The sequence below is a fragment of the Balaenoptera borealis genome, assembly GCF_965194805.1.
Source record: "Balaenoptera borealis genome assembly, chromosome: 12".
Lineage (NCBI taxonomy): Eukaryota > Metazoa > Chordata > Mammalia > Artiodactyla > Balaenopteridae > Balaenoptera > Balaenoptera borealis.
The window spans coordinates 41195296-41208862 of NC_138869.1; the positions used below are offsets into that span (position 1 = coordinate 41195296).

The 13567-nt window shown below is 38.2% G+C and overlaps 1 protein-coding gene across 7 annotated transcripts in view; it reads left to right on the forward strand.

Annotated features, from left to right (window-relative positions):
- The window catches only part of DCAF1 (DDB1 and CUL4 associated factor 1), an 82790-nt gene that overhangs the window by 1338 nt on the left and 67885 nt on the right, over nt 1–13567 (forward strand). For 4 of the 7 annotated variants that reach the window (XR_014232809.1, XM_082348138.1, XM_082348134.1 and 1 more), the window contains exon 2: nt 7283–7400. Coding sequence is in view for 4 of the 7 variants with exons in the window: in XM_082348138.1 (XP_082204264.1) it covers nt 7291–7400 (110 nt within the window). In the remaining 3 variants the exon portion in view is untranslated. Of the gene's footprint in view, nt 1–1434; nt 1487–7282; nt 7401–12829; nt 13070–13567 lie in introns of those variants that run through there. The other 3 variants (XM_082348135.1, XM_082348136.1, XM_082348137.1) reach the window with 3 other exon arrangements.

The window sequence follows — 13567 nt, forward strand, 5'->3', positions numbered from 1 at the left end:
TTGGGAACTATGAAGGAAATCCTTTTATGCTCAACATCTCTTGAGTAGTTGGAGAGCACAATGTTTTACTATGTTATCTGCTGTACAGTAGTTAAACTTTATCGAGGAGGAATCTGGTGGAATGAACCACATGTTGGTTTGAAGTGATCGAAGTTGGTTTGTTACCAGTGTTGTTTCTGTCATGGTCATGGACAGTAATAGAGTATTGTTATACATGATCTAATATGTTATACTAATTATTAGGTAAATTTTACTTGAAGCTCCAGACTTGGGTTTTTTTCTTTTTTTAAAAAGAGGAGTGCTTACAGGCATTTGTTTCAGAATTGTAACCTTATGGGAATCCTTAACGTGAACTTTTTTTTAGGCTTTGGGATAGTTTTTGCTGAATAGGCCATATAGTATTGTGTATTAGAAGAGAACAGATTTTATGGATTAACTCAAAAGTTACAAAAGGTAACAAAATAGTGGAAAAATGGTAGAGCTAGGATAGTAACATATAGTGAAAAAAACCTTTCTTCTATCTTTATTCTTCAGAAGATCAGTTACTTGCCACAAAAGTAATAGTTATTATCCGTTTCTTATATATTCTTGCAGGGACACACACACACACACACACACACACACACAAAAGCAAAGAGTGTTCTTTGTTTTTCTCACTTGACAGTGTACTGAGAGTTGGTCCAAATTAGGAAAGGAAATTCTTATTAGTTTTCTCCTACTTTATTTATTTTTGGCTGGGTTGGGTCTTTGTGGCTGCGCGTGGGCTTTCTCTAGTTGCAGCAAGGGGGAGCTACTCTTTGTTGCGGTGCGTGGGCTTCTCATTGCAGTGGCTTCTCTTGTTGCAGAGCATGGGCTCTAGGTGCGCGGGCTTCAGTAGTTGTGGCACTCGGGCTCAGTAATTGTGGTGCATGGGCTTAGTTGCTCCGCAGCATGTGGGATCTTCCTGGACCAGGGCTTGAACCTGGGTTCCCTGCATTGGTAGGCGGATTCTTAACCACTGTGCCACCAGGGAAGCCCATCTCCTACTTTTTAATTAGAAAAAAATTCGAAAGGATAGTAAAATGAATACTTATTTATCCATCTAGATTCAACACTTGTTATTAATATTTTGCCATGTTTTCTCTTAGTAGGTAGATGTGGTATATATTTATTTCGTGGAACCATTTGAAAATAAGTTGCAGACACAGCACCCCTAAATACTTTGGCAGGCATCCTTCAGGATAAAGACTTTTTTTTGGCCGCATTGTGTGGCTTGCGGGATCTTAGCTCCCCTACCAGGGATCGAACCCGGGGCCCCAGCAGTGAGAGCGCCAAGTCCTAACCACTGGACCATCAGGGAATTCCCTCTACATATTTTTTGTAGGGCTTTATATTATTCCATTGTATGGACAGTATTATCATTTAACCCTTGCAACAACTATTTCCATTTTACAGATAAGGAAATTGAGATTTGGAGAAGTTAAATAACTTGACCAAGATCTCACAGGTATGTTGGCAGAGTTGGGATTTGAATGCTTGAACCCCTTTTCTACCAAGTACCAATTGAGTGGTCTTGGGGACCTCTCTGAGCCCTTTTCCTCATCTGTAAAATAAGGGCAGGGTGGTTGTGAAAATTCAGAATAATGTAAATAGATTACTTAACCACGTGTCTATCTCATACAGATATTCAGTAATTGGTAACTATTGTATCACTATTAGGCCATAAATTCTGCATACCACTTAAAGAACTCACTTTGGAACATGGTGAATTGAGTAATGTACCTTCACTGTCTTGTCTGTAACAAGATGACTGCACCTTTTGCATTTTGTTAATCTTTCATTGAGAGTAAAATGAATTATCACTGATATTATTATTTTAGTTTAAGTTTATATTTTCCCTGGGCAAGTGAATATTCCCAAAGTTAGAATTATTTTTAGGCATAGTTAATTGGAAATTTTGAAAATGATACCAGAAGTACATGTGTGTTTCTAAATTGAACTCTAAAATTTTACTATTTTAATGCCCTTGAGTTGACCTTTGTTAGAGGTAGTATTTCTTTTAAATTTGCCTTTATAAGCTCTACTAGGCTGATTGCTTAAGTTATCCAAGAGGCATTCCGTCCTGGGCCTTTTTTCCCCCCATTTAAAAAAATTGTGGTAAAATTGACATACCATAAATTAACAATTAACCATTTTAAAGTGCACAATTCAGTTGCATTTAGTAGATTAACAGTGTTGTACAACCATCACCTCTTTTAGTTCCAAGACATTTTCATTACCCCAAAAGGAAACCCTATATTCATTAAGTAGTCACTCACTATTTCCCCCTCCCCCAAGTCCCTGGCAACCACTAGGTAGCTTTCTGTATATGGATTTGCCTATTCTGAATGTTTCATATAAATAAAATCATAGACTATGTGACCTTTTGTGTCTGACATTTTTCGCCTGGCATATTGTTTTAAAGGTTCATCCACAGCTGTAACATGTCTCAGTACTCCATTCCTTTCTACGGCTGAATAATACTGCATTGTATGAATATAACTACATTTTGTTTATCCATTTATCTGTTGGTGAACATTTGGGGTTGTTTCCACCTTTTGGCTCTTGTGAATGTGCTTTGAACATTTGTGTACAAGTGTTTGAATATCTGTTTTCAATTATTTTGGGTGTATAACTTGGAGTGGAACTGCTGGGTCATACGGTAATTCTATGTTTAACTTTTTTTTTTTAAACTTTTTGAGGAGCCACCAAACTGTTTTCTATAGCTGCTGTACCATTTTACATTCCTATCAGCAGTGTACATTCTAGTTTCTCCACACCCTTGCCAGTGCTTATTTTCTAATTTTTTGCTTTTGGTTATCCTAGTCGTATGATTGGTATCTCATTGTGGTGTTGTTTTTCATCTTCCTAATGGCTAATGATGTTGAACATCTTTTCATGTACTTGTTGGCCATTTGTATATCTTCGTTGGAGAAATGTCTGTTCAAGTCCTTTGCCCATTTTTGAATCAGGTTTTTTTGTCATTGTTGAGTTGTAGGAGTTCTTTATATATTATGGATACTAGATCCTTATCAGATATATGATTTGCAAAGATTTTCTTCCATTCTGTGGGTTGTCTTTTCACTTTCTTGATAATGTACTTTGACGCACAAAAGTTTTAAATGTTGAGGTCCAATTTATCTATTCCCTTGTTGCTTATACTTTTTTTTTTTTTAATTTTATTTATTTATTTTTGGCTGTGTTGGGTCTCCACTTCTGTGTGAGGGCTTTCTCTAGTTGCGGCAAGCAGGGGCCACTCTTCATCGCGGTGCGCGGGCCTCTCACCATTGCGGCCTCTCTTGTTGTGGAGCACAGGCTCCAGACGCGCAGGCTCAGCAATTGTGGCTCACGGGCCCAGCTGCTCCGCTGCATGTGGGATCCTCCCAGACCAGGGCTCGAACCCGTGTCCCCTGCATTGGCAGGCAGACTCTCAACCACTGCGCCACCAGGGAAGCCCTGTTGCTTATACTTTTGATGTCAAATGAAAATCCCTTGCCAATTTCAAAGTCATTAAGATTTACCTCTAAGAGTTTTATAGTTTAAGCTCTTCTATTTAAGTCTTTGATTCATTTTGAGGTAGTTTTTGTATATGGTGTGAGGCAAGGGTCCGACTTCATTCCTTTATATGTGGATATCCAGTTGTCTCAGCACAATTTGTTGAAAATATTGGTCTTTCTAGTAATGGTCTAATGGTCTTTCAATAAATTCTTTCCCTGTTGACTGGTTTTGGCCCACTTGTTGAATATCAATTGACCATAAATGTGAGATTTTATTTCTGGACTCTCAATTCTTTTGCATTGGTATCTATGTCTTTCCTTATGACAGTACCATACTGTGTTGATGATCGTACTTTGTAGTTTTGAAGTCAGAAGTGTGAATTCTCTAACTTTCTTCTTTTTCAAGATTGTTTTGGTTATTCAGGATCCCTTGCAATTACATATAAATTTAGGATTGATGTTTGCACTAATGCAAGAAAGGTCATTAGGATTTTGGTAGGGATTGTACTGACGGTTGACCACTTTGGAGAGTATTGCCTTCTTAACAATATTAAGTCTTCTAATCCATGAACACAGGATGTCTTTCCATTTATTTAGGTCTTCTCTGATTTATTCTAGCAGTGTTTTGTAGTTTTCCTTGTGGAAGCCTTGTGCCTTTTTGGCTTAAATTGATTCCTTAGCATTTTATTCTTTTTAGTGCTATTTTAAGTGAAATTGTTTTCTTAATTTCATATTGGATTGTTTATTGCTTGTACATAGCAATACAACTAATTTTTGCATGTTAATCTTGTATCCTGTAACTTTGCTAACTTGTTTATTAACTATAGTTTTTATTTGTAGATTCTTTAGGCTTTACTATATATAGGGTCATGTCATCTGTGAATAAAGATAATTTTACTTCTTCCTTTCCAACTTGGATGGCTTTTATTTTTCTTGTCTAATTGCTCTGGCTAGAACTCCAGTACAGTGTTTAAGTGGTGAAAGCAGGCATCTTTGTCTTATTTCTGATTTTAGGGGGAAAGCTTTCGGTCTTTCACTATTGAGTATAATGTTAGCTGTTGGTTTTTATAATTAATGCCCTTTACCGTATTGAGGAAGCTCTCTTCTGTTCCCAGTTTATTGAGTGTTTTTATCACAAAAGGGTGTTGGATTTTGTCAGATGCTTTTTCCCTATCAATCACATGATTATTTTTATCCCTTCATTTTGTTAATGTATTGTATTACTTTAATTGATTTTCATATGTCAAACCACCCTTGTATTCCTGGGTTAAATCCCACTTGGTCATGATATCTAATCCTCTTAATATGCTGCTGCATTCATCTTTCTAGTATTTTGTTAAGGATTTTTGCATCTATTTTCATAAAAGATGTTGGTCTATAGTTTTCTTGTGATGTTTTTATCTGTCTTTGGTGTCAGGGTAATGCTGGCTTTATGTAATAAATTAGGAAGTGTCTCTCCTCTTCAATTTTTGGAAGAATTTGAGGATTGATCTTAATTCTTTAAATGTTTGGTAGAATGCACCAGTAAAGCCATCTCTCCCCTGCACTTTTAGGATGTGTCTTAAGAGATTAATTTTGCTGTTACCACATATACTACTTTGCCCAGTCTCTAGGTCTTTTACCTTAGCATAAAATTTTACTGTTGAAAAAAATTGGTTAAATTATTGCCCCTCTCTACACCCTGGCTAATACTCCTCCAGATTGGCAAGGTCATAAAAATGAGGAAAAACTCAAAAACTGTCAGAGACCAGAGGACACTAGGGAGACATGACAACTAAACGTCATGTAGTAGCCTGGATGAGATATTGGAACAGAAAAAGGACGTGAATGGAAAAACTGGTGAAATCTGAATCAAGTCTGGAGTTTAGTTAAGATAATATACCAGTTTTTGGTTTCTTAATTTTGACACCATGTCACTATAAAATAAGGTAACATTAGGGGAACCTGAACTGAGTGAGGGGTATATGGGAATTCTCCCTACTATCTTTGCAACTTTTTTTTTTTTTTTTACAAATCTATAATTATTCCTATTAAATTTATTTTAAAAAATGCATATATAGTTAGTAGATTGCAGTCAGAAATACAGCCTAGTTCTTCTCAAGTTAAGGTCAGAAATCTGTATTAGTTGGTCACATCTGTAGTATATCTTTGGCTAGAAAGACTGAAAATGTGGATTCTTTGTAGAAAAGCATTTTAACTTTTTTTTTTTTCTTTTTTGGAAATATTTGTTCTTTGGAGTAAGGGGTAGCTCAGGTGACATGAATCACTATCTACTATTAGAATTGCGTCAACTTGATTAAAACATAAATGTCTAAAATTTAGAGAGTTGGTGGTAAATATATTTCTTTTGGTCTTGTGGTAGAAGAGTGAACAATAATTCTAGATGAGCTAGTAATGCCTTTGTGGACTGAAACTTTTTACAGAACAGTTGCTATTTCTGTGAAAATACACATTTTGCATGGCAGGATTTCACATTTTGATCCTAAGACTGCTTTGGCAAAGAAGTTGATCTGTAAACCATCTAAACGGTTGGGTCTCATTTATTCCTTTTGGAGTCCCTTATAAACCTCTCTTCCCCGTGTGGATGTCACATGCAGCTCCTTCAGAGCCTGTCTCACCTCCCTGTCCTTCTGTACCCCTGGGCTGATCACTCAACCCAGCAACTTTTTCTGCCTTTCTCCAGCCTCTTATCCTCCTTCCAGAAGATCAGCTGTGAGACAGATTAGGAAGGCTGAAGGATGAATGGGTTTATAATATTCTTTCTCAGCTTTCATGTTGGTAATGATATCCACTTCAGTTCTTGATCTGTTGTTAAGAATTAACAGGAATATGTTGCTTATCTTTCATAGAACTTTCCCTGAAGACTTACAAGAGCAAAATATTTCTGGGAGTAGTTTTTGCTGTATTCTGTATTTAAAAAAAAAAAACCTCAAAGGTTTGGACCTCAGAGTTCTAGACTTGGGATTATTATACATGTGGTGTATAGGTACAGGTTGTAGAGTGTTCTTGTGAAACCTTTCGTAAGCTGAAATGACTTGAAGAGGCAATTACCTTAGGACACATCTTGCTCACGGATGCACAGAAATTGAGATAAAGCACAGATGCTCACAGGCACAGTTCAAAGCTGTAGCAGCTTGATGCTGAGTGTAGTTCCCATGGAAGGAGCTTGGCGGGGCCACTCTCACTGCTTGGGGTGCACACTGCCTTTATAATGGCTCGCTGCAAAGCAAACAACGCTGTTTTTGCTTTTCGCCTTTTTTCATAAAAGCAGAAGTCCTCTTCAGATTTCTTTGGGTTAACAAAAACAGATACTAATGTAGTTCTTTCATAAAAATGAAGTGGCATAAAGCGAACTTCTCTGAAAAGCAGGGATAGCTGTATGTGTGTTTCTGAGGGGAGAAAGGAACCATAGGTTTTGTCTGATTCCCAGGAATTCCTGATCCTAGAAAGGTTAAGAATCATGATTTTGATCCAGTACCCTGTCTCATTTGACAGTCTAGCAAACTGAGGTTGAGAGAGATGAAAAGACTTGTTTGTCATGATTTGATGAGTATCCAGGCTCCCAATCCTGGGTTTCCCACTGTACCACAAATAGAATTATCTACAGGGTCCAAGGGTTAAATTTCCCATGCTTTTAGTTACTTCCCTTGCTTGCTCATCCCTTTTTTCCTCCCTCCTCACTTTTCTTTTCATAGGAAGTATGTCAAGTTTATTTGCCTGTGTTCATTTGTGTGTGTGTGGTTTTTTTTTTTTTTTTGCTTCCTTAGGCCAAGTCATGACTACAGTAGCGGTACATGTGGACTCCAAAGCTGAGCTCACTACCCTGCTGGAGCAGTGGGAAAAGGAACATGGCAGTGGGCAGGACATGGTACCTATCCTTACCAGGTATGAACAATTAAGTTGTTTTTTTTTTTTAAAAAGGAAAAATTGGGAATTCCCTGGCAGTCCACTGTCGTGGGCCCAGGTTCAATCCCTGGTTGGGGAGCTAAGATCCTGCAAGCCACACGGCGTGGCCAAAAAAAAAAAAAAAGTTGGAGAATGGTATAGAACATTTTCACTTTGTGAATTCTTTTTGTTTTTTTTTCCATAGAAGTTTTTTTTAATGATTCTACTTAATAAAATATTTGTTTGCAGGAAGAAAAAAATTTCCCCAAAACTAGAAAAGCATTTTTAAAGCAATTTTTCAAATTACAATGTTAAACTCATCTCCAGCTCTGTAAAAGTATATGACACGAGATCTTTAAAGTTTCACTGCATTTCAGGATTGTTCTTGGAAAAGATACTCTGCCAGAAAATCAATGGGGTCATTGGGTCTGACCTTACAACACTCATTCAGACCCTGCATAAGCGTTGGCATAACGTAGGCCATTAAATAGTTTCTCAAGAGAACAGACTGGGCCTTCAGTAATTCTCTTTCTTCTCTTTTCACTTCCTCTAGTTTATTCTCACTTCTCAGAGCAAAATAATTTCTGGCTGCCCAGATGAAGCAAAGTGAGAGAGAGGAAGGAAGGAAGGAAGGGAGAGAGGGAGGGAAAGAGAGAGAGAGACAGAAAGACAGAAGGAAAGAAGGAAGGAAAGAAAGGAGGAAGGAAGGAAGGCTCACTTCATGAATTCTCAATCCATTTTTTTCTCTGTCAGAACTAGTCTTTTATCTCTCTACTTCTTGAACCTTTTAAAATTTCTTCCCTTTCCTCTCAGGCCCTTTTGTTGTCATTCTCTTTCCTAGGTTCTTCTCCTGCCAGTGTTTTAGCGCCAAGGTTTTGTTTGTGGTTCTCTTCTCTCTTCACCCTAAGTATTCTACCTAGATAGTTTCATCTCTGTCCATGATTTAAAAAATTATTCTCATGTTAACTTTCAAATTTCTATTTTCACTTCAGACCCTTCTTTTTAAAAATTTCAGACCCATTTCTCAGCTGATGGGTGTACACATGTTTAACCTGGTTATTCCACAGACACCTGAAACATACTGTGTTCAAAGTAGAGCTTATCACCTTCATCCTACCTCCGTCTTCATTCACAGCTTGTGCTTTTGTACTCTCTGCCTTGGTGTAAATAGTTATAAACTAAAAACTGAAAATCATTCTCCCTAGTGTATTCCTTTACTAGCACAACTTAGTCACCAAGCCCTGAGGGTTTCTGCTTCCTCTTCTTCCCCATTCCCACTTCCTTTATTAGGTATTGATCATGTCTTGACTGGCTCATTAGGCAGTGTGCATTATCCCTCTGTCTGCAGTTTACCCTCTTCTAATATATCATCCCCTTTGCTGAAAGATTTATCTTTTTCATACACAAATCTGATTGTCATACCTCAGCTCATAATTCTTCCCTGGCACCCTTTTCCTTCAGAATGAAATGTAATTTAGAGTGGCCTATGAGGCCATTTATGATTTAGTCTGTACCTCCTTTTTCTGCCTCATAGTGTTGTTCTTCAGAGAGGAATAGAACCATATTTTCCAGTGTCTGTGTGCCTTTACACTTGCTGTTTCTTTGGCCTGAAATGCCTTTCCTTGGTATATCTGCCTGGCAAGCTCTAGTCCTTTCAGGAAGCAGTTCAAGAATCATGTTTGTAAATACCATATGATATCACTTATATGTGAAATCTGAAATATGACACAAATGAACCTATCTGTGAAACAGAAATGGAATCATGGACATAGAGAACAGACTGGTGGTTGCCAAGGGGGTTGGGGGAGGGATGCAGTGGGAGGTTGGGGCTAGCAGATGTAATCTTTTATATATAGAATGGATAAACAACCAGGTCCTACTGTATAGCACAGAGAATTATATTTAATATCCTGTGATAAACCATAATGGAAAAGAGTATTTGAAAAAAATGTATGTATATGTATGTATATATATATATAACTGAATCACTTTGCTGTACAGCAGTAATTAACACAACATTGTAAATCAGCTATACTTCAATTTAAAAAAGTCTTCCACCCATTTTAATTACTACTTGTATTATAATTATCTTTTTACATGTGTCTCCTCACTAAATTGTAAGTTTTTTTTGAAGTCAGGTACTACTCATTTTTATTGGTGTCTCCTTGTGTTTCCTCAGACACTGACTTGCCCAATGCTTGGTACATAGTAAACTGTGTGGGACATAATTTTGTTGAATGAATGTGTTAAGGAAGAAGAGAAAGTGAAAAAAAAAAGGCTGGGTTGGGATGCCCATGGTTTTTCTAAGCAGGAAGCCTCTGGAACATGGGGTTCTTTAACATCTAATCTGTGATATCATAGCAGAGAAAAAAAACTTTGTTTATGCAATGATCTGTTTTCTAGGGATAAAGAGAACTATGATCTTATGAAAGTTTAAACAGGGATAAATGCTTTGTTCATAATTGCTCTTGATAGGTAGGGAACATGTGAAAGTACAGTTTTTCTTTTAGGGAAAGGTTTATTGCTGACTGGTGGAAAGTGGATTTTCATTTGTAGAGGCATTGGAGATTAAGAACTATTAATCACAAGCTACTTGAAGTGCAGCCACAATGAATTTAAGAATCTTAAGTATTGTGCATTTAACGTGTGTGGATTATGATTGATGTACCTTTGAAAGGAGGAGAGAGTCATAAATGGGGATGATAGTGTTAGTGGTAGATTCATTTAATTGCTCAAAAAAAATAAAATATAAAGTATTTTTTAATACTTTATTTTCGGGAATTCCCTGGCGGTCCAGTGGTTAGGACTCGGTGCTAATTGAATACAGGGCCCGTATTCAATCCCTGGGCAGGGATCCTGCAAGCTGCGTGGTGAGGCCAAAAAAAACCAAAAACTAAAAAACTTTATTTTCAGGATTATTTCATATTAATTATCATATTTGACCCTGAACTTTTTCATTATGCTATGGTATTCAGCAGTGCAGAGCCTAAATGGAGGGACCCTATCTTCAAGGAGATAACCATCTGGGAGGCAACTAATGGTTCCAAAAAATGCATAGTAGTACAAAATGGTATATAATGAAGTGCTAGATTGGCAGTGTGGTTTGTAAATATTCTAGGGGTTAGGAGAATGGAAAGAATTTGAATGAGTCCGTTTCTTCTATTCATTCAACAAATGTTTGAGGACCTTTTGTGTGTCAGAACTGTAGGAGACACTGCTCTGAACCTCAGCTTCTTCATTTGTCACTAAAGGTATGAGAGCTACATTGTTAAAAGATAGCCATCCTCTGAGCTGCTTGCAAAAGACTATAGGACTTCCCTGGTGGTGCAGTGGTTAAGAATCCGCCTGCAATGCAGGGGACATGGGTTCGATCCCAGGTCTGGGAGGATCCCACATGCTGCAGAGCAACTAAACCCATGCACCACAACTACTGAGCCTGTGCTCTAGGGCCCGTGTGCTGCGACTACTGAAGCCCGCGCACCTAAAGCCCGTGCTCCACAACAAGAGAGGAGCCACCGCAACGAGAAGCCCGCGCACCACAACAAAGAGTACCCCCCTGCTTGCCGCAGCTAGAGAAAGCCTGCGCGCAGCAACAAAGACCCAACGTGGCCAAAACAAACAAAAAAACAAAACAAAAAAACCCAAAAGACTATAGCCAGGCAGTAGAAAGCTAAGGTTGAAATACTGGGTTTTAACTCCAATTCCAGTGGGCTTTCCAGTGTAGGATGTGGTAAAGGTTCCTTGGAACAAGGACTTGAAAGTTGGTAGAATATACCTTGATTGAAAGCAGAGACAAGGTTTTCTAGGAAAAGTTCAAATGTGACTGAAAAATGTATCTAGGGGCGAATGAACTGGGGCATGTTTTTGTGGCAGTGAGGAAATGGGCCCCACCAAAGTGGAGGGTGAATATAAGGTAGGAATGGAAGATAAAGTTATATGGAGCAAGATCTTAAAAAGATCTTTAAGGTTAGACTGGGACTTTAAGAGACAGTAGGATGAATTCAAAGTATAGTTTATTTTAGATAGGGGCAAAACTCTTACCATCCTTCAAATTGTGGGTCTGTTAGTTCACTGGCTATTTCCTAAATTACCTTCACATCTGTCATCCCTCTCACCCTGCAAACTGGCTTCAGTTTGGGTGTTTTGGTGTATTCCATGAAAAGCAAATGAATTTCAGGCTTACCTACTCCTTTACTGACTATTTTTTTAAATGATCTTTTGGCTATTTTCCTAAGAAAAATGTACAACTCTATAACTTGATTGACTTTTTATTTTTTATGTTGTTTTATTTATTATAATCAAGCCTTTGACTTAATTCTGTGAAAAAGGACTGGCATTGCGCCAAGCTGTATGAGCTTAACCCAGGTTTTGTGGGTTTTTTTTTTATATTATTGAGATATAATTTATAGTCGACCCACGGTTGCTTGAATCTGTGGATGTGGAGGGCCAACTGTACTATGCCATTTTATACAAAGGACTTGAGCATTAGAGGATTTTAGTATCCCTGGGAGGTCCTGGAACCAATTCCCTGTGGATACTGAGGGATGGATTGTTTGCTTATAAAATCATCACCTAGATCAAATTATAGAACTTGAGTACTACCTCCAGAAGGCTCCCTCCTGCCCCATTGCATCAATATCTACCTTAGATTAATTTGTTTTCTATTTGTTATTGATTCCCAGTTTCCATAGGAACACCACCTAAATAGCTCTGACTTAAGTTCTGTTTTAAGCAGACTACATATATTAACTTTAACTTCAGGGAAAGTCTGTAAGATAAGGACTGTTATCCTCATTTTACAGATTAGGCGCAGAGAGGTTAAATAACTTGACCGAAGTCACAAACAGGGGAAGAGATATGATTTGAACACTGGCCATCTGGCTCCAGAATCCATGTTTTTAACTTCTGCTGTGCTATATTGCTTAGTTTCCACTGAAGATACTAGTAGATCTTATAATATGTAATTTAAAATATATTTTGTGTGATCATCCTTTGTGGCAAAGAGAGTTTTCAGAGTTTAGGGGGAAAGGTAGAAAAGGTAGAAATACTTTTGAGGCTTGATGGGGAAAAATATACCAGAGTGGGCAAGAATTTTTGCAGGGAGCTTAACCCTTAAGACTAGAAAGTATGGTTTTGTGGAAATAAAGCATGCAGGAAAATTTGAGTTAGGATAGAGCATCCTAGATACTGGAGAGCATGAAAGCCTTTTATTTGATTGTCATTATAATAGGTTAAAATGTCAGTCCTTAGGGTACTCAGAAAGTGATTTTTCTTATTTCAAAAAAAAATGTGTGAATAAAAAAGAACAGTTGATAACATGCAACAACATGGATGACTCAACGTGCTGAGTGAAAGAAGTCAAACATAAAAAGAGTATATGTGGAGCTTCCCTGGTCGTGCAGTGGTTAAGAATCCGCTTGCCAATGCAGGGGACACGGGTTCCATCCCTGTTCCGGGAAGATCCCACATGCCGTGGAGCAACTAAGCCTGTGCGCCACAACTACTGAGCCTGCGCTCTAGAGCCCACGAGCCACAACTACTGAAGCCCGCATGCCTAGAGCCCGTGCTCCGCAGCAAGAGAAGCCCACGCACCACAACGAAGAGTAGCCCCCGCTCGCTGCAACTAGAGAAAGCCCGCACGCAGCAACGAAGACCCAACGCAGCCAAAAGTAAATAAATAAATAAAATAAATTTAAAAAAAAAGAGTATATGTGATTTCATTTATATGAAATTGTAGAACAGGCAAAACTAATCTTTAGTGAGAAAAAGTAGGTGAGTGGTTGCTTAGGGCAGGGGTGGGAACCTGGGTGGGTGGAAGAATGTTATAGGCTGAGGTAACAGCACCTAGAAAGGTCCTGAAGCAGTTACGAGTTTGGACTCTGAAGAGCAGGGAAGGCCATGTGACTGTAGCTTAATAAAGGAGGGGTGGAGGAGTACAAGAAGTGGTCATAGATGCAGACAAAAACCAGGTTACTGTAAACCTTGTAGTGCTTGGGTTTATTTAAGTTGAGGGTAAGTCATTGAAAGTTGGAGGTGTATTGTGTCAGGTCAAGCATGGAAGCAAGAAACAAGGAGACCAGGGAAAAGCCTATTGCGGGTAGTCCAGAAGTTGATAAAGGTGGTCTGGACAAGGGTAGGAATGGTCAAGATTTAAGGAAATGATTGAA